The 26,936-nt window shown below is 41.7% G+C and overlaps 1 protein-coding gene across 5 annotated transcripts in view; it reads left to right on the top strand.

The window, feature by feature from the left end:
- The window catches only part of MAK (male germ cell associated kinase), a 63,737-nt gene that overhangs the window by 21,720 nt on the left and 15,081 nt on the right, over positions 1 to 26,936 (top strand). For 4 of the 5 annotated variants that reach the window (XM_082347745.1, XM_082347747.1, XM_082347748.1 and 1 more), the window contains 7 exons: positions 3,040 to 3,211; positions 4,203 to 4,370; positions 8,430 to 8,741; positions 12,458 to 12,630; positions 14,645 to 14,793; positions 18,501 to 18,632; positions 22,972 to 23,091. In XM_082347745.1, the coding sequence (XP_082203871.1) occupies positions 3,040 to 3,211; positions 4,203 to 4,370; positions 8,430 to 8,741; positions 12,458 to 12,630; positions 14,645 to 14,793; positions 18,501 to 18,632; positions 22,972 to 23,091 (1,226 nt within the window). Of the gene's footprint in view, positions 1 to 3,039; positions 3,212 to 4,202; positions 4,371 to 8,429; positions 8,742 to 12,457; positions 12,631 to 14,644; positions 14,794 to 18,500; positions 18,633 to 20,311; positions 20,387 to 22,971; positions 23,092 to 26,936 lie in introns of all 5 variants that reach the window. The other variant, XM_082347749.1, reaches the window with a different exon arrangement.

Raw genomic sequence — 26,936 nt, forward strand, 5'->3', positions numbered from 1 at the left:
GAGCAGACGTGATTTCCTGGTGAAGCAGATGTGGGGAATAAGATGAAGGAGTCAGACTTCAAGGTCTTTTCCACGAGCAGCCAGAGGGCTGGAGTCAGCCCTGATGGAGCCGGGGCTGCTGTGGGGCTCGTGGCGGGAGGCACAGTTGTGTTTCGGGTTGAGGGGTGCCTCCGAGACAACCACGGGGAGACGTCACGGTAGGCGGTGGGACCTGTGACCTGGGGTTCAGGGAGCAGGGCTGGGCTGGAGACGTAAACTTGGGACACCTCAGTGTTAAAAATTACAGGGTTGGGTGAGGTCACTAAGGGACTGAGTGTGGTTAGAGGAGAAAAGAACAGAGCCTGGAAAGAGTGACAATATGTCCCGGTTTGCTCCGGACAGTCTCGGTCGATGCCTGTTATCAATAGTTTCATTAAAACAAGCTGGGACACGTCTGATCGACCTCTGCTGTATGCTTCCTGATTCCTCTCTGGTCTGATCTGGTAACATGAGAGACCCATAAACCAAGTTCACACTTTAACACATGGCTAATTAACAATGTCAGTTTTAAATGAGTGCCTTCCAACTGGCTTCGAAGAGAAAAATCAGTTACCTTATTTCTAACAATGGTTTGATTTTTTTCATCACAATTCAGAGAATCAAAGTGAAGCTTTTGGAAGGTCATTCCTTGAAAAGCGAAATGTCTGACATTACTATGAAGGCTATTTAACTTCAGTTAAAACCTTTGAAAATAAAATTATTTTTGCAGTGGTAATACATATACAAGTTTTAGTGAAGCCTAGCATCATAAAAACAGTATTCTTACTAAATTAAGAAACCTAGAAAGCAGAAATTTATTTGGATTGGTTAAGATGCGTATCTATTTTGTAACTGCATCCAAATGAGCTGCTAAATTTGCATTCTACCAATCAAAACAAGCTGCAGTTGTCAGAATTTGCACATTACACATACACGCAGAGGGTAACTGCACTACAAAATTTTTGTGATGCTATTGATGTTGACTACAAAAACGGCTGAAGCATGGCTGTATGTGCTTTCTCTCTTTGCTGTCTGTCATTCGAATTTTAGAATTGTTTGAGCCTTTGAAAAACTACTTTGTAAGTCAATTTAAATGATTTACAGTGATATCTAGCTTTTTTGTAAATAATCCCTTCATATTTTGGTTGCATTTTGTTTCAAATCACTTGGAAATCTTCATTCAGAATTTTTGATAAATGGATGCCAAAAACCCAAAGCTTTTGACGTTTATAGGAAACTGCAATTATTGAAAATGAAGTTTGCAAACAGGAAGATAATGATATTTATCCCTACAAAAGCAAAGGAGGAACTGAACAAATTAAATAAGAGCTCAAAGTGTTCTAGTTTTATCTTTTTTAAATGTATAATTAGAATTGGAAAATCTCTTGCAGGGAAGAATCTTTTTAAGGAGCTTCTATTTTCAACTGGGTAAATTTAGATTCTATACTGAAATGGAATGAAATTGAGAATACTTGTTTTCAGTATCTAAATTTGGCAAAACATTCAAAACAATTTTGTCTCCTAAAAATATCGAAACATAATAAAAAGTGTTGGCAAGGATGTGGAGGAACTGGAACCCTCATACATTGCTGGTGGGAGTGTAAAATGGTGCAAAACAGTCTGGCAGTTCCTCAGTGGTTAAACATATAGTTACCATGTGATCCAGCAAAATCCCACACCTAGGTATATACCCAAGAGAAATGAAAACATATGTCCACACAAAAACTTGTATATGAATGTTCACAACAACATTACTCATAATAACCAAAAAGTGGGAAAAACCCAAATGTCCATCAACTGATGAATGGATAACCAAAATGTGGTATAGCCATACAATGGAATATTATTCAGCAATAAATAGAAAGAAGTACTGATATATGCTACAACATGGATAAACCTTGAAAACATGTTCAGTGAAAGAAGCCAGTCACAAAGGACCAGACAGTGTATGGTTCCATTGATATGAAGTGACAGAATAGGCAAATCTGTAGATAGATAGTAGATTAGAGAGATGGGAGCGTAGGGCTATTGGAGAGGTGTGGGGTTTCTTTTGGGGGTGATGAAAATGTTCTAAAGTTGATTGTGATGATGGATGCACAACTCTTGTGAATATACTTAAAGCCACTGAACTGTATGCTTTTAAATGGATGTACTGTATGTTATGTGAATTATATCTCAAAGCTGTCAAAGAAAGCTACTCTGAATGGAAGCCAAAGGACAATACTGCAAAGCATTTAGGCTGAAACGTTTATGCATTTCAACATGGAAAAAAAATTGAGAATATCCTCCACCAGCTACCCTTGCCTTATAAATAGAGTATTTTTCTAATTAAAAATATTATCAATTAAGGAAATTGAGTCAATTGAGGAATCAGCACTTTCAAACAGATAAGCCAAAAGAAGGATGGATAAACAAGCACAGGGAACTATATTCAATATCCTGTGATAAACCATAATGGAAAAGTCTACAAAAAAGAATGTATATATATATGTATAACCGAATCGCTTTGCTGTATGGCAGAAATTAACACAACATTGTAAATCAACTAGACTTCAATAAAATAAATGTTTTTTAAAAAGATGGGGAAAAGCCCACTACTCAGGGATAATCTTTGTTAATCTTTTGTTTTCGATCCTTCATGTGAATATATCAGGATTTAATGCGTTGTAAAATTATACGACTGCTCCCATTCAGAACGTATCTGCTTCCATTCAGAGCTTCTCCGCCTTTTCTTAATGTATTATATAGCATTTCCACATTTATTTGTTGGAGTCCCTATCTTAGGCCACTTGGACATTTCGTTTATAGTCGTCTTGAGCTCCACTACTTGTTTGTGGTCAGGAAAAATGTGTGCTAGTCAATATAAACCCAACACATTGTGCAGATAGATGCCTGATACACAGAAGGCAGTTAATATCTGGTTCTCGATTGAAATGCCTGACCAAACAAAATCCTACTGCCATTCCACCTCTGAAACTACAATCAAAATGGCCTGTTTTGTTTTGTTTTCTGTTTTCATAGGTATCGTGCTCCTGAAGTTTTATTAAGATCTTCAGTTTATAGCTCTCCCATTGACATGTGGGCTGTTGGGAGTATAATGGCTGAACTATACACGTTAAGACCACTTTTCCCAGGGACAAGTGAGGTCGATGAAATCTTTAAGATTTGCCAAGTTTTAGGGACTCCCAAAAAAGTAAGTACTTTTGTCCTTAAGTTGTTATAACTTTTGATTATCTGTAACTTTTGGCCAACTAGCTGATATTTTCATTTTCAAAAAGGCTTACGCTTTAAGGGTTAATTTTCTTATAATCAGTCTTTTTTTTTATTGGGATGGGATGAGGGTTGCAAGAAGCCAGAATCCCACCAGACTGTAGAAAAAAGGGGCTTACCTTTCTTTAAGAACTTAAGGGAAAGTTCTCTATATTTAGAATTCTATGTATTTAACTTTGGTCTGATGACCAGACGATGACTACATGCTTAGCCTCTTTCCTACTTGTTCTGTGAATGTCCGTTGGGATCAACTCATTAATGCCAGGTGTCCTGGATTTTATTTTCTCTTAACCTTTTCTTGTTTACATTTATATACCTCTGCCATGGATATTTAATTTCTTGAACTGAATACTTTTCAATTAACTATTGCACTCAGCTAGACTTCACTTTCTGAGATGCACTTATTTAATAAGTTTAAGTATGTATAATTACACCTGAATTAAATGAGTGTGTGCCTCGTAGTTAACATTAGTCAAGTTAACGCAGCTATTAAAGCTTTAACATAACTCATTTCCCAGCTGTGTGCAGTTTTTGACATTGGATGCAATGTATAACATATAATGAGGATCTCTGTAATAATCAGTGTCTGTAAATCGCTTGTCCTTACTTGTTCAGAGCTGCCTGGGTACCATCATCACCATCGAGATCCAAAAGACCAGAGTTTAACATTTTGAAATTTATAAAAGTGCTTTCTCATTTTTTTCCCTAATTCTCAACTCACTGTTTGTTCTATACTGTTTATAGCACTGAATTGTGTATGTGGTCTGGTATTTCATTTTCACATTTATTTATATGAGTCAACATTAAAATTTTCATACACAAGTGATTTTTATATTATTACTCTGTTTTAAATTGATATTTAAAAACAAATTACTTATTGTCTCCCCTCCCCCACTTATATATTCCTTAAACAGAGTGACTGGCCAGAAGGGTACCAGCTTGCATCCTCTATGAATTTCCGCTTTCCCCAGTGTGTTCCTATAAACTTAAAAACTCTTATTCCCAATGCCAGTAGTGAAGCTATTCAGCTTATGACTGAAATGTTGAGTTGGGATCCAAAGAAACGACCAACAGCAAGCCAGGTAAGACAGATCTCCCTGGTATAGTTGTGTGTGGGTTTTTTTTTTTTTTTTTAATTTGAGGTTTTACAATATCAGGGATATTTTTCTTTACAAAGACCTGTCTATTTTCAACCAGAGTTTTACCGAGAGAATTAAGCCCTAAAGCTTAAGGCATCCAGTGTATGTAATGATTTAACTTCTAGGCATGTAAGATTCTTGGGAGAATTGCAAAAATAGCCACTCCAATGATTTTCTGTTTTGTGGTTCAAATGAGGAACCCTGTGGAGGTTGAGGCTGAAAGGAATTAATCTCTAATGATAAAAATTCAGGCATGTCGACACTTTGATCTCTGACTTCTAGCCTCCAGGATGGTGACAAAATACATTTCTGTTGTTTAAGCCACCCAATCTGTGGTACTTGTTATAACAGCCTTAGAAAACTAAACGGTGCGGATAACTATCTGGGGGAATAAAGCTGTATTTCTCTGGCTTTTGAGGTGAGGGCAGAGGCATTTGAATTTACTATTCCACTTATATGACGTACACTAGGAGAAAAATGATCCCGCCACCACCACCAAAGGAAATAAGTGGTTGGCTATGAAGGCACAATGGAATCTGGACAGAGAATGAATGTCCATTTCAGTAACCTTTCAAGAAAGTTTTGAAATCACTATTCTTTCAATATTTATTGAGCACAAACTAAGAAACTAAGTGCCTGGTAGTATGTAAGGTGGTTGGAATTTCAGATATGAATATACGACCCCTTTCCTGGCCTAGTGGAACATTCTGCAAGTACTCAATCTTCTACCACACTTTTTTGGGGGACAAAGTGCTTTGATAATTTAGAGACAGTTAACAGAGACAGGTATAGGGATGATCCTTCCACCCAGAGGAAGGATGGTGGTAAAATTTAAGGAAGAATTTGCACAGGAAATGACGTTTACACGAGGCATTAAGAATGTCGGAACTTGCTCACACTTGTTTCCCATCTAGCATCTTCCTTTCCCTTCTTTCTCTGGCAGAGTGATAGAGTTCTAAACGTTCAGGCAGCGGCAGAACCGGAGGGTGAATGGGAACGGGGGAACGGTGGGAAACGGGCTAGAAGGACAACTATGAAATAACAAAAAATCAGATTTAGAGTTAGAAAAATGTTGACCTGATTTGCACAGGGTAGTTTTTTGTATTTTCTGTATGACTCCAAATGTTTATGATGAGCTTGTGTTCATTTCATAGTTTAAAAGAACAAAGAAGAAAGTAAAAGTCAAAAAAAAAAAATTCAGGCGTGTGACAAGCTAATTAGGAAGAAACTTGTCACAGGTAGTAAAAGAGCATCTCTTCAGTTAGACAGCCTAGTAGACTTTCCCACGCTCTCCTACTGTGTAGAGGCCTCGGGTTCCCTCTACACAGCAGTATCATCCCTCCACAGGACTGGAGTAATGCTCGCTCCCACAAGAGGGCAGCGTGTGGGCTTCCCTGGTGGCGCAGTGGTTGAGAATCTGCCTGCCAATGCAGGGGACACGGGTTCGAGCCCCGGTCCGGGAAGATCCCACGTGCCGCGGAGCAACTGGGCCCGTGAGCCACAATTACTGAGCCTGCGCGTCTGGAGCCTGTGCCCCGCAACAAGAGAGACCGCGATAGTGAGAGGCCCGCGCACCGCGATGAAGAGTGGCCCCCGCTTGCCGCAACTAGAGAAAGCCCTCGCACAGAAACGAAGACCCAACACAGCCATAAATAAATAAATAAATAAATATTAAAAAAAAAAAGACTGCCATGGATCCTAGGTAATGAGGATAATAATGTAAAAAAAAAAAAAAAAAAAAAAAGAGGGCAGCGTGTGATACCCACGCTTGGCTCCTTTGTGACTATACGCTCAGCACCTACAGATGAATCCTGTCTCATGGTCTTAAAAACGCCATGGTTTTATCTGCAAAGGGCTTAAATTTAAAAGTCATAACAGGCTTTATAGTATTGTTATTTAAATATAAATTGAGGATTGAAATAAACCAAATAATTATTTGGCTTTTAAAAAATTTAATTTGAGAAGATATTTTCTAAAGGTCAACTGGAAGAACAAATAGGAAAGAATAGCCAAGACAGGTTTGAACAATAATAAGTAATCAGAGGACAGTGGTAGGGTTAGACAGCTTGCCCTATCAAACGTTAAAATAATCTGTAAAATGATAGTAATTACAACAGTGGGGTACTGGCATGAGGTACTTATAGTTGCAGAAGCTGCAAGTCTGTGTAAGGTAAAATCTCTCTCTCTATATATGTGTATGTATATGAAAGACAATGTATATGAAAGACTAGAAAGAAGTACTGAAAAGAAAAACATCAAAATGTGAGCAGTAGTTTTCTCTTGGTGTTGGCTTTAGAGATGATTTTAATTTCTTCTTCAGAACTTTCTATACATTCCTTATTCTATTCAATCAATATTCCCTTAACAAATGGGAAAAAAGAAGTTATTATTTTTTTAAAGATCCTCTGTTTCTTTAAGGATGGTAGCTGATATCTTAAAAAGGAAAAGTTACAGATGAAGCCTTGAAATTACAAAACATTCATAAAGCTTCTAGCTCCAAAATGTACATTACTGATTTAGGAATAGTGACATACTACTTAATGGGGCTACTTAATTCAGAACTTGAGTGCCTTCTCTGTGTCAGGTACTGATGTATTTAAATCGTCTACAGTTGTTGAGTTCCACTTAGCAATGTCCAATCAGGTGTGGTAGGGGACACAACGAAGTTTCTAAGGGGAAACTCAGAAGAAGAACTTTTTCTACCTCTGCCAAAATATACACCTCCCTGCCCTTCACCTCTTCCTTGTTCACTATTTCATTGCCCTGCTTTTTAGTGGAAGCAGGGAGACAGGGAGAGGTTAAGTTACAGGAGTTGCGTCTGTCCATCTAAAATCTGCCCCTGCACGCCTGAGAAGTTAACTGTGGGTCAGGGCTATGCCTCCACGTAGGTGGGTACTGGCTTAGGGCAGGAGGTGCAGGGGAGCAGGGCTTGATTATCTTAAGGAGCAGCCCCTTCCCCGATACACACACACACACACACAAAACAGCAGAACTGGGAACTTTCCTCCCCACCCAGACGTGTAGTACTGATAAGGGGACCTGTATCCACAGCTGAGCTGCACAGAGAGCTTCAGACACTCTCCAGACCAGTCTTCACCAACCTCGGTACTACTGACATTTCTGACCCGCTAATTCTTTGCTGTGGGGAGGCTGTCGGGTTCGCTGTAGGATACTGAGCAGCAACCCTGACAGCGTGCCTAGGTGCCCGGAGCGCCTCCAGCCCCCGAGTTGTGACAATAAAAAAAAATGCCTCCGAAGGGGCAAAATACCCCCAGTTGAGAACCGCTGCTCTAGCCTGTGTCACCCAGATGGTCACCAGCTCTGTCCCCTACCCCCCACTTCCACGCAGTAACAGTGATTTGATGACTGATCTAGTTACAACTCAAACAGTGACCATTTTTACTTGTACTTTTGTAGTTTATTCCCATAAGTATTTTCTCATTGCTGATATATTGTTAAAGCTTATTTCAGTTTCTTAGAATTTTTTTTTTTGCGAGCAGACATGTACTTATAGTTAGGCTAAAAATAACCCTGAATTTTATATGATGTTAGAGTTAATCATTTAAAATAAACTATGTAGAAGGCTTTCTTAACTCATTTCTTAATGCCTTTACGGAGTCTAAAACATTATCAGAATCTAGTGTTTTAGTTTGAGTTAATCACATCAAATTCAGCCAATGCTTGTAAGCTAGACTTTGTTTTTTATACAGAGTCTTTAAAAGAACAGTTGCCTTGACTGGATGTTAAAATTACAAGTGAGTTATACATTCTTTCTACTAATATGTACTTCTTCATTTTTTTTAATGAAATTTACTTCTCAAATCATTTTTTTTTCTGGGTATCTTTTTAAAGTCATCACATAAGGGGAAAACTGGATGCTTTCTAAATCTCTGAAGCTTACCTAGACTAGTGATATATGCCTAGCCCAGCGCTGGACAACAGTTTATATGCAATAAATTTAGGTGAAACCATTTTCCATTTGTTATTTCCATGCTTCTTTAGGCATTGAAACACCCATATTTTCAAGTTGGTCAAGTATTAGGCCCTTCCTCACATCGTCTGGAATCGAAACAGCCTTTACATAAGCATGCGCAAGCACTAGAGTCAAAGCCACCTGTAGTTGATCTAGAACCTAAGCCTCTGCCAGACATAAGTGACCAGACTCCTGGGCAGCCCCAGCCGAACAGTAGCCACCAGCCACTGCGGTCCGTCCAGCCGCCACAGAACACGGGTGTCCAGCAAGCGCCCAAGCAGCAGAGTCAACAGAAACAGCCGCCAACGCTATTTCCAACTATCGTCAAAACCATGCCAACCGTAAGTAGCCCATAATGACACTTCAGATGCGATGGTTTGGTTCCAGTAGGATTTTGTTTCTAGGCATTCTAAAAATGTTGAGGAAGATATAAAAGACGTCTGTCTGTTTGGTTTCTCAGTACAGACCCAGAACCCAAAACAGTGTGTGGCACATGGTAAATTCTCAACAAATATCTGTTGAATGAATGAATGAATAATTGTCCACACTGTTTTTGAACCACCTCCAGGGTCTTGAGGAGTCCACATTATCTTTGGGGCAATTCTGACTACTAGAAAGTTCTTCCTCATACTGAGCTAAAATCTGGTTTCTGTAGCTTTTAATAAAAGTTAATCACTCTTCCAGACAGGCAGCCTTTCGGATATTTGAAAATCACCCTTACATTATCTGCCCCTTTCTCTAAGAGAAGCACCCTCAGTTCCTTCACGTACTCTCACTAAGTTAAAGTACCCAATAAACTAGCCTGAAATTTTTAGATGGCTAATGAGTTCCAGAGTTGGGATTGAGCATTCTGTTAACTAAAATTCCCAAGTCTGTTTCTCACAAGTGCTTCTGCTCAATCACATATTCTGTACCTCTCATTGTGTATTTGATCACTAGGATTAAAAAAATTGGAAGACCTTATTTTTACCTCTCACATTTCTAATAAGTATTTTTGAACCCTTATTTTGTCTTCTCAGTTTAACCCTTCTGCCCAGCTTGTCACCAGCTATGGAATGGTTGTTCGTTTTTTACCTCCTGTACCTTCACGATGAACAGAATAGCAATGTGCCCTTGGGATAGCAAGCCACTAGAACCTTCTTCTAGGTGGATACTGATCCATTCATCAGTACTCTTGGTCAGATTATTGAACTATGTACTTGTCTCAGTCTGCTCAGGCTGCCATAAGAAAATACCATAGACTGGGTGGCTTAAATAACAAAAATTTACTTTCTCACACTTTTGGAGGTTGGGAAGTCCAAGACCAAGGTGCCAGCCAACTTGATTCCTGGTGGGGCCCTCCTCCTGATTTGTAGACAGCACCTTCTTGCTTTGTCCACATGGCAGAGAGAGAAAGCAGCTCCCTGGATTCTCTTCTTCTAAGGGCACTAATCCCACCATGAGGGTCCCACCCTCGTGACCTCATCTCATCCTCAGTTACCTCCCAAAGCCCCATCTCCAAATACCAACCCATTGGAGTTGGGGTATAAATTTTGGTGGGACATAAACATTCAGCCCATGACAGTACTGATGCTCCTTTGTTGTCCTTTTATTACTTCATTTCTTTGATAGCATGAAAGAAGACCCTGTCACCTCCTTTGCTGAAGGCCATATAGACTACATGCATTCACTGTCTGCTTTTTATGAAAAATGGTGGCCTGTGTGATCTACCGCCTTTTATCCTTAGTGCTCAAAGACTTTCTCTTTAATAACTGATATTAGAATCTTTGCCCTCAGCTGGTACCAAACTTATTAATGTGGAGTTTGCAAAAATGCACCTTCTACTTTATGAAAATTATTAATATTTGTCCCTTTCCAATCTTCTTAGACATAAGACGACTTGATGTTACTGGCATTGTTCAGCAGGACCCTAACAAAACAATTCCACTGAAATAAGAGTCTTGGACTCAGCCAAGTATAACTTTTGATTAACTCTACTCACGTGGGTCTTTAGATCTTCTTATTCTCCTTAGTCTGTAGCTCATTCTCTCTGACCAAGAAACAACAGTATAAGAGAAGTTGGCAAACACCACTTTTTGTTCATCATCCATCACTATGGCACCATCAGCTTCAAGCAATGGCATATCCATTCTCTAAGCATCTTCTTACTTCAAACACAGCTGTATTTGCTGACCTTGCTTCCAAATTAACCAATTTTCAATTGCCTTTTGGATTTTTCAGTTTATATGCCCCCAAACCACCCCATGTAAATTTGAATAAAACCACCTCATGGTCTGCCTCAGACCAGGTCTTCTTCCTCATTCCTTATTTCTGTTCACAGAGCTACCGTTCTGAGACAGTCAGGCTCACATTTTTAAAGTCACCCCTGCCTTTCCTTCTCTGTGTCCAATAGGATTACATTCAGTGGCTTAGGACAGAACCTGACCACTGTGGCTTAAACCACGAGGGGTTGTTTTTCTCTCACAGCGAGAAGGCGGGTGGTGGGTAAGCCAGGGCTGGTGCAGCTCATAAAAGGAACCAGACTGCTCTGTCTTCCTGCTCTACTGCCCTCCTCGGCAGGTGGCTCTCGGTCCTGTGGCCACAGCTGGCTGCTCCTCCTTTGGGGTTGCATCTGCCTTCCAGAAGGGGGAAGAGTGGCAGACACTGGCACAGGCCGGCAGAGCCTAAACTGTTTCTCGTGGAAGCCCCTCCCGACAGACTTGCGCTTACAACTCACCGGCTGGGTCGTGTCCCATGGCTACATAGAGCTGCAAGGGAGGCTGGCATTTCAGGCCTTTCACGTGGGCGTATCGCCGCCCGGGACAAAACCTTAGCGAGGAAGCAGTGTCTGCTGCGCTCTCCTTGACCTCTGTTCGGAGAGACAGAAAAAAGTCCAGACCTTTTCTTTGTCGTTAACAGCAAATGTATTCTTTCCTGAGCATTCCAACCACTATGAACCCGTGGCTCTTGTTACCGCACGCCACTGTTAACTGCAAAGGCCTCCTGTCTGGGGAGCCTGACCTTTCTCGAATGCTGCCTTTATCACATCACTTTTTTTTTTTTTAATTTATTTATTAATTTATTTATTTTTGTTTATGTTGGGTCTTCGTTTCTGTGCGAGGGCTTTCTCTAGTTGCGGCAAGCGGGGGCCACTCTTCATCGCGGTGCGTGGGCCTCTCGCTATCGTGGCCTCTCTTGTTGCGGAGCACAGGCTCCAGACGCGCAGGCTCAGTAGTTGTGGCTCACGGGCCCAGTTGCTCCGTGGCATGTGGGATCTTCCCAGACCAGGGCTCGAACCTGTGTCCCCTGCATTGGCAGGCAGACTCTCAACCACTGTGCCACCAGGGAAGCCCTATCACTTTTTTTTAATCTCAAAAACATCCAGTGTTCTCCACTGCCCATAGGACAGCTGCGATGTCCCAGGCATATAAGGAAGGCCCTTCATCATAGAGCATCGGCCTGTCTTTACAACCCTATCCTCCATCCAGCACGAACCATCTGCTTCAGGAAACGCAGTCTGCCCTTTCCCCCTGGAACACACTCTGGCACTTTCCTATTAAAAAGCCATACTCTATGCATCTCCTCTTCCAAACTCCAGAATAACAACCACAACAATAATACCTAACCTACAGTAACGCTTATGTGCCAGGCCCTATCCTAGAAACTTTTGATGTATTTTACTATCAAATGCGAAAACACTAAGTTAGATAAATACTGTATGTCGCCATTTAAGGAGAAGGAAACTAAGGCTTTGAAAAGTTAAGTCATTTGCCCAAAGAGACACAGCCACGCGTGGCAGTTTTCCAGATTACACATCAACGAAGAGTCAATTCTGATCCTACGTATTCAAGTTGCCCCCAACCCAAGTTCACAGAGATCCGTCCTCTCTCAATTTCCTATCATATTTTTAGCACGTGCTACCTATTTTTGTTAATACTTTTAAATATGTATATATGTTATCTCCTTAACTGTACGGAAAGCTCCTTGAGGATGGGGACTTAGCATCAAATGTAATAGCTTGCACATAGAAGGCATTCGGCACCCGATTAAAGAGGATGATACTGGTTTCCCACCACAGAAGCCAAGTGGCACTCTGGGCCATAAAGGTGCCAGGAGGCGCTGGGGTCAGGCTGTGTTCAAGGCTGAAGACGGCTGGGAAGAGTTTGAGGACTGTGATGTTGGAGTCTCCCATTCCAAGAAGCCAAGCATCAGTGTTTTCAAAGAAACGAGGAAAAAAGATTCTCCATTTCGGTAAGATTTCACATTTCTCGGGAAAATACGTTTTCATCACGCATCAACTTTACTCACTAAGTATAAATGAGTGTACATATTAAAAGACAAGAAGTAGCCTAATGTTTCTTCTGTCAAATCCATATCTCCGTGTTTTTACCTCTGAAAAAGCAGGACTCCTGCCTCCTCACAGTAACGATTCTCAGCATCAGTGGCTGAGCGTGTGTGGAGGGAGGAGTTCTAGTTCAGTCTCTCGTGGCCCCTGTTAAATTATGATCACCATAATGCCCACTTGAAATCCACATGCCTCTTGGCAAAAAAGCAAAGCATAATCTACAGAGGTAATGGTTTCCTCTGGTGGTGGCGTTCAGAGTTAATCATTTATTTGCTTGCTGTTCTAAACTTTTTTGATCATTTTCTAAACTTTTCCTGGAAGTTTGATATCTCTAGCAATCCCTTTTCAGTTGCATTATTCAACTTTGAGGTGAAGATGGGTGAAATTTTAGTGACTATTTTGGGAAAATATTTTCCTTGTCCCTGCCCCGCCTTGGAACAAAAGAGGAATAGGGAGAAGAGGTGGCGCACGAGTCAGGGAAACTTCCCTCATAGCTGTTTGGCACTGTACAGTGCAGAAGTCTTCACTTTGGAGTACACATACCTCTGAAGGTAGATGAAGACTTTCCATGGGGAGATAATTCTCAGTCAGTCAATTTCCAGATCCCCAAGTTCCATAGGTACTCCTCCCTAAAATCCACAAACTTGAGAATAAACAGAATAAACCTGCTTATCCCCCCTCCTACTTTAAGTCAGAAAGTCCCACCTCCCAGCCACTTCCAATCTCGCCCGGCACGAGGGTGTAAAAAGCGTTGCGGTGCTACCCAAAGGGAGAGATTGGAAGACTGGCTCTTCGCCCTTCCTTGCCCTGTATGTATTTCTCTCAAGGGGAAAACCCGGCATTTAGAAATAGGGTATTTTAGCCTGTGTTGGAAAGCAGGGTGTAAAGACAGTGGCCGGAAATGAGTAGGGCTGTTTCTAATGAAGGGGGCTCCCTGTGTCCAGGGCCACCCCAAAGTGGTGGCCAGCAGTTCAAAGGGCCAATCACATCAGCGTCCATCTCTAAGGGGGTCGACGTGGTGAGCAGGGCTTTCCCGGGGGGAACCGCGGAGGCCTGGGGTCAGACAGGTGACGAGAGCTGGCCAGGGGGGCCAGGCCTCAGCACGGGAAGAGGCCCGGTCACAGGTGGGAGAGAAGGTCGTGGTGCAGGGCCGCACACAGAGCGACAGGCAGCAAAACCAATCGCAGCCCCGTCCTCTGGCAGCGAAGGCTGCCGCTCGGAGAGACGGCCTCGGGAACTAGACAGAGCTAAGCCTGGATGCCGGAAGGCTTCCGTTCCTACACAGAGCTGGGGCCGTAGGAGGCCGGGCCCTGGGGGACGGAGGCACCCCGCCAGAGGCACCCCGCCTGGTCCCCGCCAGGCACCCCGCCAGGCGCTCGCCACCGCCCCAGTCGATTCTGCCTTCCGGGGAGCAGGCACATGTCAGCAAATGCATGGTGTCTCTGTATGTCATTAGGCTCTTTGGAAATTCTGTCTGGGGACTTGCCTAACGCTTCTTTCCCCACGTCAGTTCTCTTAGCCCAGCCTAAACCGTGTTCTAACAACCTTAGTGGTTACACACCGCTGGAGTAGCCAGCTGGAGATGGCTGTGATTCTCCTTCCTTCCAACATGCCATCTTCCCACATCACAAATCCACAGCTGCAGCAGTCGCAGGAAAAATGGAAACACACTGTACACAGGCAACTTGCTGCTTAGTTACAAAGCTTTCTGCCTCATATTGTCCAGCATTAGGAATGATACTAGGCACTGCCCGATATCTACTCGGGAGAGGGGCTGTCATTTAGTGCTCCTGTCAGCAGAAGGTCTCTGATGGAAACCACTGACTGCTTTGAAAAGATGTGCGGAGGGTGGGCGAGAGCAGAGCAGCCGTCATCTTCCCGTTCTTCACCCGGTGATGCTACTTTATGTTGACTTTCAAGGCTTCCAGAGTCAGTACCTGCAGGCCCCAACCACTCAACAGGGGAAAACAAGAACTTACCCGCTGCTATTTCCCTAAAATCTGATTCTGAATTGTCAACTGCTTCAACAGCTAAACAGTACTATTTGAAACAATCAAGATACCTTCCAGGTAAGCAGAGAAAATAAAATGTTTCCTGGTAACTAGAATAGTTAATAGGTCATACTCCAGGGTCTTTGAATCCCTGAAGAAAGGGCACCAGTGAAATACAATCACAGCGCTCTTTTCGGGCTCAGCCTGTGCCCGGGGACTTTTCTGGACCTCCTGCCTCTGTGAAGTCTGCTCAGGAAATGCCTGGCAGTCAACAGTCACGATGACGAGTATGGTTCAGAAAATACCACCCTCCCCCACCAAAGCTATGCCTTCTGTCAACTGTATTCAAACAATTCTGCACTCCCATTACCAGTTCTTATAAGAGGTAGAATTTTATACTGTTTCCTAAATGATCTGATTTGTGTTTTTAAAAGATCATTCTGGCTGCTAGGTAGACCACGCTAGGGGCTCAAAAAGGGTAGGGGACTGGTCGAGGGGCCCAAGGAGACTGGTCAAGAGGCCACTGCACACGTCTGGATAGAGAGGGTGATGACCTGTTCCTTAGGACGGTGAGAGGAGTGGGAATTAAGACCGTAAGAGAGGGTGCACTTTTGAAAGGTGCAAAGACACCAGTTGGTTAGTAAGTTTCGGTGCTGAAACCATGCGGAAGTTCTGATCTGACTGCAAAAGCAGGGGTGTAATAAGGTTTCCAGAACACAGATTCATGGGGGACACTTTTCCCTGTTTAAAAAAGAAAGAAAATTGAATCTATTTCACTGAAATAAAATCAGTGCTTCATCTTCGCTATAGAAGTGCGCCCTCCGGTGGTGGGAAAGGGTATTGCAAAATTTTTGGCAGACACCTGTTTTCCCAGCTCTACTTGCTCCCTCATGCAGTTTTCAGGAACGTATTTCAGGGTATCTGAGACCCATCTGATCATTTCCTTTTCCACCAGAAAGATCTAACAAATTCTACTAATTACTCTGGGTCAGAAGCATGGCTGTAATTGAAGCCTAAGAAACAGACTCAAAATTAGAACGAACTGTTTGAAATCTAAACCTGAGCCTGACTGTACCCTATTTTGGCATGTTTTGTCTCAAAGATGGCCCCTCTAGAGCTGGGTGAGATTTGAAACTAGAACTGAGCTCAGTTCAGTCACTTGGACAAACATTTATTGAGCACCTATCGTGATCCAGCAACTGCAGAGGACAGAAATGCAAAGAAGAAGTGATCCTTGACATTTATTTATGGTCTGTAGTTAATTCATTGAATATCCTCAGGAATAACAAAGAGTATTATCCTTGGGGGGCTTCCATTTTTTTTTTGTTTGTTTACCATAAAGCCAAGTATTAAGGTCTTATTAAGCATCAATCTTTAGGATCATGGGAGCTCTAGAAATGTACCATATAATTTCAGGGCAGCCTGACATTATACTGCAAGGATTGGCAGATCTGTGACACTGGCCTTCAGGGAGAGGGACGCAAGAGTCATAGTTATTGACCTGCTACTGACCGGCTGTGTACTGGAGCACGACTCTGAGATTCTGTTTTCTGTTACTTAACGATGGGACTGCAGTTATCCATCAGCTCGCCCGTAAGCCTTAGGTACTTAATTATCACAAGGTAGTTGTTGCAAATAGAGTATACAGTGGAGGTGCTAACGATCTCGGCGGTGCCCTCTGGTCTCACGCCCGGTCCCAGCACTTTTGAAACCCTGTTCTGTGGATCCTTCTCGAGTCCCATTATCACTTATGGTCCTTCCTTCCACCCAGTGTATCCAACGTCCTGTGTCATTTGTATATGTGCCTCTCCTACTGCGTTTTAAATTTCTTAGCGAGACACACGAACTCCCCTGTGATCTGCTGCCTGCTCCCCTCTCCAGCCTCACTCTGGGCCACGCCCTGTTCCAGCTCCATCCTTGCCTACCGACTCTGACTCCGAGTTCTTCCCCTTCCCAGGTCCACTGCCCACACTGACGCCTCTGCCAGGAACACACCTCCCCAACTCCTACCAAGTCCTTATCATGATTCACATTCCAGCTTAAAATTACCTTTTCAGAAGACTGGCTTTCTTGCTTCTGTTTTTTGCAGCAGCCTCAGCACCAGATTCTTCTGCATAATTTGCACACTGCTAATTACTCACCTAATTATCTATAACTGTTCATGTCTCCCTTCTCACTAGAGTAGATTATAAGAGCCGCAAGGACAGAAACTGGTCTACTTTGTTCACCACTTTTTCTCCAATGCCACACACACTGCCTGGCACGTGGTAGGTGCTCAGTAAATATTTGCTGACTGACTTTTTAATTTCCTTTGAGGGGACGGATGATAGTATATTAATTTTTGCTTCTCTTTAACGGTGTTTGGGTATAGAAGGTACCCCAGAAAAGTTTGTAAACTAATACATGTTTTAAAATTCTAGATTTTGTCTATTTCCAGGAAAATTGAAATCTTTTAACAAAGAGTTAAAGCAATTATTTTCAATAGTGTAGTATGTATTTACTGAAAAAAAAAAGACTAGGGATATCGCAAGGCTAATTGTATTAAAACAATGTAAGTATTCAGGGCCCATTCTTTGTTGAACTGTATTTATAAAAAATATTCACCTAAAGAGATTTGTAGTTTTCTCCCCAACCTTGCACCTTCTTTAGGGGTAAATATCTTTTGTGTGTGTGTGGGGGTGTGTGTGCGCGCGTGAAGATGTTTTTAACCTGAGTAATTGCTACCTAGTGCATCTTCTTTATTGTCAGGGAATTACCTATTATAGTTCTATTTGTAGGTATTTATTAGAAACCAAAATCCATAAGGAGCAATATCCTATAATAAAGGGAAATGATCTACCTGATAGAGTGTTTCCTTAGAGAACAGAGAACTGATGACAGGTAACCTTGAGGCTTGGTTCGGAACAACCAGGCTTGTTTCTGGCTTTAAAACAAGGAATATTATTATATGTCTCATGAATGTGAAACCTTGCCAAGGAGTTCACTTTGGGAAAATTCAAAGCTCCCTTGAAACAGGGACTGACCCTCTCTGTACATTAATAGTAGTCCTCGGTAAGGATGTTTTCTACACTCAAGAGAACCCTACATGTATGACCCAGAGGCTTAGACAGTGTGATGTCTCTGGCGTCTGCTAGGCTGAACCCAATTTAATTATCAGTCAAAAGAAAGCAAGTTCAGGAAGTTCTCAAATCTCTTAAAACTAGGTTAAAACAACACCCTTTGACCACTGGGACCAAAGTCCAAGGCCGAGTCCACATTTCACAGATTTCAGAAAATCATAAACAATTAACCGTTTATATTTTACTATATCCGATATGCAAATAAGCTTCACGGATGGATCTTTACACGTACTTCCGAACTTCTCAGTCCCCCTGTGTTCTTGGCCGCATGTCTGTTTTCCCCAGCTACCCCAAGTGTTCCTCAAGGGTCTGGCACAGAGCATACCCTCAAAGTAAGTGTATGACCTGGAAATATCTTTTGGAAGAAAATTTTTGTGCCACCTCAAATTTTAAGAGACATTTAGCAAGAAATGTCCAATGTTTATCATTACTTGTATTACAGAAAATAACTTAACGTTTCTAAAAGACACTGTGAGGATTCCAGGCTATTGTGTTTAGGGCTGAGGATCATGTTAGGGTCCATCAAAAAGCAAGTATTTGCTCCACTGTAGCCCAAATTTATTTCCATTCCCTGGTGTTCTTTCTAGTCTTAGTTTGAAGGTATATTTTTCCTTCAAGTTTATGATGGCACCCTAACCTTCAAAATGACTGTTTTGTTCTTCTAAGGTGTAAGCCCCAAGAACGTGTCCTTGATAGCCAGTGGAAAGGATATGCACCCATATACCTGGAATAGCCAGTTATTTCCTAAGTCGTTGGGACCCATGGGGGCAGAACTTGCTTTCAAAAGGAGTAATGCAGGTAAAGCAAGACTACATTTAAAGTATGAACTTACACTGTTTTCCTTCTGCGGATTTTTACTTTTAAATGTTTCCTTTTTCCCCAAAGTGTAAAAATATGTGGGGTGACAGTCAAAGGGCTAGTTTGATATATTGGTGTCAGTGTTGAGAAAGTGAGTAACTCTGATGATGGGGAACAAATAAATCCTTAAGTCAAGTGGTTTCCAGTTCTTAGCTTTTAAAAAATTGAAGGAGAACCTAGTTGAGTTATAGCTAACAGATAATTAAAAATCATTTGTGAAACTAACACAACACTGTAAATCAACTGTACTCCAATATAAAATGAAAATTTTTTTAAAAATCATTTTTTATAAGATCACTATGTGATATTTGATCTGTAACTCTGAATAGTGTTCAAAGACTATAGTAACAAAGCTGTAACAAAACACCTTTCATTCCCTACTATGCATTTACAAGATTTCTCCTTGCTTCCCATCTTTAGAAAAAAAAAAAAAAAATGAAGCTGAATCCTGTCTGATTTTAGCAATAAGTAATATTTATTGATGGATACATGAACCACTTGAAAAAGGTCCCATCTTTCTCATTAAGAGATGAATTTCCAAAAAAAATCCGACTTTTCACTTTTAATAATCAAATTCTATAATATTCATCTTTTTTGATAAATTATATACAACGAATCATTCTAACTATAGTTAACTTAATCCAGAAAAAAGTATTTTAATATACTTATGGTTGGTTACAAGAAATTTTTTTAAAGGTTTCAATCTATACACAGTTTTGACTGGTTAATTTAAAGACTTTAAGTCTAAAATTATATTCAGATAAAATTTGGGAGTTGACATATGAATGAAAATAAAATTTTAGAGAGAAAAGGGATTCATGTGAAATTTCTACCTGTTAAAAAGGACTGTGGTCATGTATTTCTTTTTTTTTTTTTTTTGGCCTTACCACGTGGCATGTGCAATCTTAGTTCCCAGACCGGGGATCGAACAGCGCCCCCTGCAGTAGGAGGGCAGAGTCTTAACCACTGGACCACCAGGGAAGTCCCATGTGGTCACGTATTTCTTAAGTCAGTATTGGTCAGCATAAAATCACTATGGTATTTAGATTCCACTGATTATATTTATAAGAGAGATGTAATAGTTTTATTTTTAAATGTCTATAATTACAGTATGCCAGAAGTTAAATCCTTTGGAACTGTAAAACTTATGAGGAAACATTTTAGATATCAGCTTAAAGTGTCTGAAGAGGTAGAGAGTTCTTTCTTAAAAAATATGTAGGTGGTATTGGATCAAAAGAGTTTGAGGATCACTGCAGCAACCGAGGAGTCTCCTGAGGTGTTCTGACGTGACATCAAACGCTCTCGATATCTTATCCATTTAACAGTGCTGCGGCACTGCAATTTGCTAATTTTTTCTCAGTTATTTAAAAATAATATTCACTGAACCAAGTGGTTAAATACAGTCAGGTAAAACGACAGCTGCACAACTTTGAGTCTCAGGGAAATATACGACTGACATCAAATGAAAGCTGAGACAGCACCGAGCACATTTTCTCGGAGAAACATTTTAAGGTTTCTTTCTGCATCTTTTCATTAATCATGGAATCCATTTTTTCTCTGCTTTTCCTATAACATTCTCCTTATTGTTCATTCTTTCCTTCCATCTGCCTTCCCTTTAGAAGAAAGCATAATTAAACCAATTGAAAAACTATCATGCAATGAAAGTTTTCCTGAAAAATTACAGGACTCACAAGGTAATTTCTGGGCCTTGTAGATGAGTACAGTTTGTTCTTTGAATCTCCTGTCCAATTTTATTCTCAACATCTACCCCAAATCTTGTCATAAAAGGCCACTACGAAGGCCAAGGTCACCTGCTTTTAGGGGTCAGATCAGGACTAGGAGAGACAGAAGCATTCGCACCGTCAAGAACCTCTTTCTTCGGGAGCTGGAATTCTAAGAGTAATTAGCTCTCAAAAAGCTCTATGCTTGTCTTCTTAAATTAATTATGACAATTTAAAGAAATCAAGCAAATCTACGAAAAATAATTAAAGGGATATTTTCTAATTTTATAATCAATATTCCTGGAAAATTTTTTTTTTTTAAGTTCTGAGACTCATTTCTGAGCATGAACCATCATTTAAAAGAAAAAGTTAACCAGGTTCATAGAGATGACGGATTTCCTAGAATTTTGCTGTCAGTGGTTTAAACAGTGCTAACTATTGGCTCCAACCTAAAAATTTGCAGCTCACAAGGTACTTCAAATGAAAAGCCAAAATAATTTAAGAAGACTTAATTTTCTATGCATTTTCCCTTAGCAACTTCTTCCTCCAGTAGGAAGAAGCATCCTGTAACCGATCAGTGCATCGGTTTTAGAGCCTGACGTGTCCCTGTTCAGTCACTCACTAGCCTTGTGATCTTGGACAAGTTACTTGGGTCCTCTAAGTCAGTTTCCCCGCCTGTAAGACAGAGGAAATAATACTGACCGAGGCATTATTATACGACCATCCCTAGGATTTTTGTCACACAATAAGCATTTAATAAGTGTTTGCTCTGATGATGGGGATGAGAGTGGGAGAGATCTTTTTTTTTCCAGCCACGCCACGTGGCATGTGGGCTATTAGTTCCCTGACCAGGGATCGAACCCACGCCCCCTGCATTGGAAGTGCAGAGTCTTAACCACTGGATCGCCATGGACGTCCCGGGAGATGTGTTCTCAGGCAGCTACTGAATGGGATTACTGCCTTGAACTTCCCTTTCAAAAAGTCTTTTGAAGTAAAGGGCTGATTCGTAAATTAGAATGAGTACCTCAAGGCGAAAAGAAAGGACAAATGAGGCAGCGGTGCCTATGCAAAATTCAGCAGTGTTAAAAATCGTATAAACTGATAACGTGTTTACTGTGTAACATCCTTTAGGGTCTGATAAATAATATTGCCGTTTGACATTTGTTGGTTCAGGAGCAAACACTTATTGAGCGCCTGCTATGCACAGCACCGTGACAGACGTCAGGGACACAGGAAGGCAGAGTCCAGCCTTGTGGTCAAACGACACCATGTAAAAATAAGCTTCAGTCGTAGCTGCCAGATGAACGGTTCTTTGAAACCACCAAGGCGGTCAGAGCCCTGATTCACCTTCTCACTGACAAACCTGTCCCTTTTCTGGTGTAGCCAGGCTCCTTAAAAGAGAAGTTATATTCATTTTTCCTCTTATTTCCACTTTACCCCTCGGCTCACTGCAGTCTGTCCTCAGCTTGCCTCGGGCCACTGAAACAGCTCCTGCCGGGGCCTGTCCCAGGGCAGTGCCAACCCCACCAGACCTCTGCCTTATTTGCTACTCCTTCCTTGTCACACGCTGTCTTCTCTGGAGTTTCCAGACCCTATTCCTACCGTCTACCTCTCCACTCTCTCCCCAGCAGGGTCCTTTTCTTTTCTCCCCCTTAGTGCTGTTCCCTGGGTTCTGTTCTATTCCGGGTCTTTGCATATCCCACAGTCCCTCTGGGCTGGCTCCTCCAAGCCCACGGTGCCATCACCGCCATGCCCCGATCATTCCAGATCTCCAGGCCTGCTGGACCTCTGTGACTTGAATCTCCCATGGGCACCAGGTCTTTACCCTACACTGATTCTTCCCCTGAATCCTGTTCTCAGTCACCTACGCTACAGACTTGGGGGTTTATATTACTCTCCTTCCCACCCCTCCCACCCCATACACCTGCTAGTTCCCTCCTCCATCCCTCCATGACCGTCTAAGTTCAGACTCTCTTACTTTCTCTCTCATTTCGGCTACAGCAGTGCCCTCCTGACTGGTCTCCTGCCCTTACACTTCCCCGCAGGCTGATCATTCACTAAGAGCGATGAGGATGGTGACAGCTGACATGTCTCGGACAGCAGGGCCTGTGCTAAGTGCTTTACATTCATCTCACTCAATCCCTACAACAACCCCTGTGAGAACAGGCGCACTTATCAGGGTGATTTTACAAGACGAAGAAGTGCTCAGAGAGCACCGCAGGGATGGGGGCTTCCTGGCAGGAAATATACTCTCAGGTTAAAAAGTGGAGTCATAAAAACCTGGGTACATTCAGGGCGACACCTTGGGTTCACATTCTAACCTGGTCACTTACTAACTGTGAGAAGTTAGCCAAGTCAGCTGTGGGTAGTAACATGCATCCAAGAGGGTTGTTACCTGGACTGAATGGGAACATCTGTAAACCCGTAGTGCCGCGCATGAAATATAGACGATGCCCCCAAAACAGAATTTAGAATTAGTAGTGGTTGTAATCAAAGTTACTCTCCGGTGCTTTAAAATATTAACCTTCTGACTCTGAAACTTTATGATACGTCACTAGGAAATCTTGGAAGTTATGCTACTTACAATCAGTCAGGATATATTCCTTCCTTTCTCAAAAAAGAAGTGGGGTCAGCTGGCCAGAGGATACACTTAGCAACACTCGGTGCGACCGCTTCAGGTAAGAACAACTTCAGATACAGTTTTTGAGAATGCTGATCAGAAAGGAGCTTTTAAAGTTTATAGTCACCTTCCGTGAGTGAAGACTTTTAAATTAGTCTCACCTATTAACTACAGTTCTGTTTTTGGCAAAATGTCCCAAAGATGCGATTTGAGAGTCTAACAAGAGGAGCTACTACCTCTGATTCAGTGGTTTTTCTCGGTCAGACACACAGATTGTGCCACTGAATCCTCCCAATGACCTGATGAGGTAGATCTTGTACAGATGAGGAAACTGACATTGAGTCATTTACCTAGGGTCACACAGCTTGTACATAGTGGAGGTGGGATAGAAACTGTCTAATTCCGAAGAGTGTGCGAACATGCACTTTTCAGAGCTTCCCACCTGGTACCTGGCACGGAGCGGAAAGCGCAACAGATGCTGAGGCTCTGTTACGTATCAGTTAATGGGTAGTCCTTCTGCAGTTCCATCTTAGGGTTTAGAACTAAACTGCGGCAGAACTTTGACTGGCTTTCGCTCTGTAATATACTAGGTGGTGAAGTTTTATTCCCCACCCTCCGACGCTATGACTAACTTGGTCACCTGCTCTGCAGTGGCGTGGCGTGTGACAGCCACATTCAGGGGGACGCCCTTGAAACTGAGGTGAGGATTCTGTACTTGAGTTGACCAGATCTGACTATGAATGTTCTCTAAGTTATTTCAGTCTAAAATAGATACCCTTCTTAAAGCACCTAAGATAAACACTGAGGCAGGTAATTACAAGTTTGATAAGATATCTAGTTACAGTTTAATTTAAAAGTTGACTTCAAAAGTCTTCTCCCAGTCTGTCCCAGCCAGGATCTTATATTATAGAACTCTTGATTAGAGTTACCAGTCTTTAAAGTTCATGCTCTCGGAGCTAAAATTGTAAAAAGCACTGGACTTACGTAATTTTTTATTTCTTACCATGGTAGAACTGCTTAAGCAGTACTCAGTTACCTTATCTGCGAAAAGAACTGCTTGATTACCTCTCTGCTGAAACAGAATACATAAATAAACATTTTATGTACAGCAATAATTTTTATAAAGCCTCAGATACTTTAGGGCAGCCTTATCATGACTCATTAGCCATGGCTTGGTAGCAATTTTTAATATGAAGGCAGAAAATCATAACGTCTCAAATTAGTTTGAGTACCTGCCCTTAGAAAGTGAAAGTGGGTATTTTTGAACATATTTTTATAAGGGATTGGAGGCCTTTATATATTAATTATTCTGTCCGATTAGCATGCATATTCCTGTTTTCATTTTTTTAAGTAAAATGCTTTCTCATAACTTTTCATCTCTTCATTTTACTCTGCTTATCAGATTTTCCTACAGATCGTGATAGGAGGAAAGGTAAAAAAAAAAAAAAAAAAAAGAAGTAAATATTAATCATTCTCAAGTGGTCAATGCAAATCCTTAGGAAAACACTGTTCTGTAAGAGATGTGTCTTCCAGCCCTCCCACTGGTGTGACAGTTTCCCACAAGAGAATAAAACCAGGTTATTACCGTATTTACTCGACTATTTCCCCTTCTCTTAGCCTCCCTCTCTGCTCTCCTTCCTCATCCTCAAGTCTGGAGAAGAAAAATCACATTAATTTCTTCCTCCCTCCCCATGTCATCTCTCAACCCAAACCCCCTCATACCTCCTTGTCCCCTGCTCTGACAGTAACAAGGACTTAGAGGAGTGACTTCTTTCAGACACAGCCGCCCTCTAGAAGTACGGGGCCCTGTGCTACGTGCTTTACATGCATTAACTCACTGAACTCTCTCCCAATGGCTCTAAGACAGAAGGTACCATCATTATCTCCATTTTACAGAAGTTTTCTATCTTGCTAAAAGTTATATAGCAGTGGCATGGATTGCATTCTTAACTAGAGGCAAACACCTTTTCCTTCAGCAAACATTTCCTACAAGAAGTTAAATGCCCTTGATAGGACACATGCAGGTTTTAAAATAAATGCACAGCAAGTGTTAGAGGGCTGCCAGCTCCGTTCTGGGGAGCGGTGAGGTGTGGGCACAGCCAGCTGCTGAACAAAGCATTTCTTTGCCCCACACGAGACCTGGGCTCCTTTGTCAGCTACTAAGTTCTTCACCAAGGGTGCTGGAGTCCTAAAACTCTGTTCTTTCTCAGAAAGGAATCCTAAACGTCAACACTACCGCCTTACTGGCAAAATGATTCCCTTTTCAAAGAAGGTTTTACAAAGGTTGGCCTGGACACAGTTTCCTTCAAATGCATTTAGGACTTAAGACTATGTCATCATCTGGAAAAAAAGCTTCTCTGGATGTTACTCCCCAGACGCCTCACTTCTCACCCACTGTTAGCTTAAGAATGGGTTTTCCCTTTCCCTTTCTCTCAGTCACGGAGACTTATTGTCTCCTCCCTCCTGCCCTCCCCTCCCATGTGCTCTCTCCTCTGCCCATGGTACCATTCTGATGTGAGTGCACTAATTTATCAGACTGATGCTGGTGTATATTGCAGAGGGTTAGACTAAAGGGCTATTCCTAGAAAATACGGTGCACTTAACTGGTCCTTCTAGACACTGTCCCTGTCTTTGTTAAGGAGCTTTTTATTGGCTTTGAGAACTTTAAACCCAGTAAGAGTGGGATGAAATGACCCGTCAAACCAAGGAAGAACTCTTGGCCTCCTTGTCCCAACTGAACCACAAAGCAGTTGGGGTGACTGTCACCAGGGCGGTTCCTCACGTAAGGCTTTGTTCCCTTTAAGCTGAGGTTAACAACACATCAGGACCCACATGCTCCCTTAAGTTCCTCCTATACTTCCAATTCTACAGTAAAAAGAGAAGAAAAAAATGGGAACACCATGCAAATAAATATAGTATAGCTAGTGTTAGGTGTACAGAATGGTTAGAGAGTCATTTCAAAGTTGACTCCTACAGAGTATAATCCAAGAATGACAGCTACCACATAGTGTGAAAAGATATTTAAATCCCAAACAGAAAGATGGAACATCAGAGAGAATAGCTCTGATACCTAGCTCCCAGTTTGAAGTGAGGAAGGGGTGAAGGAGGGACTGAGGATATTAAAGTTTTCTCTGAAATGATTTACTGCTTTGTCATTTGACATGTTCAAGCAATCTGAGCTTATAAATTGTTCAGGTAACAAAAGTCTAACACATTAAAATTTTCACAAAATTTTAATCAGCCAATACATGTATGAATAAAACCAACCTTGTGACGAAAGGTTTGGGATCCTAAGAATGGCTCACTTTTCAAAGGGATTCTGTTATCATCCATCGATTTCCCAATAAAACATGAAGTTTCTTGACTCCAAAAACCACATTTTCATGTTTAAAGAGAAACCTGCTGTGTGACCCCATCTGTGCGGCTCCATGAAGCCAGAGCTTTACAGGATTCACAATTCTGAACACACCTGCTGTAGCGATGCTGTGCTCAGATATTATTTACATGTAACCACAGTGTGATTTTAAATAGTCACTGACACTGTGGGTATTGCCCATTGAACTTAAACCAAGGAGTTATTCTTGGTCATCCCAGTTGATATTGCCTATCAAAATATGATGGGCACTTCAGTGAGCCCAAATAAGAAACAGCAGCAGTGTCAGAACTATAAACCAGAAATTATGGCTCTTAAGCTGCTGAAAACGCTAAATGGTGTCAGCATAATACTACAATAGAATTTTTGGCTTATATATATATATTTTAAAAAAACCTTAGAGACCACTGAATTAATCTTTTAAAGACAAATTCAGATTTTCGGACTTCCCTGGTGGCGCAGTGGTTAAGAATCCGCCTGCCAACACAGGGGACACGGGTTCGAGCCCTGGTCCGGGAAGATCCCACATG

The sequence above is a fragment of the Balaenoptera borealis genome (assembly GCF_965194805.1).
Source record: "Balaenoptera borealis genome assembly, chromosome: 12".
NCBI classification, from domain to species: Eukaryota; Metazoa; Chordata; class Mammalia; order Artiodactyla; family Balaenopteridae; genus Balaenoptera; species Balaenoptera borealis.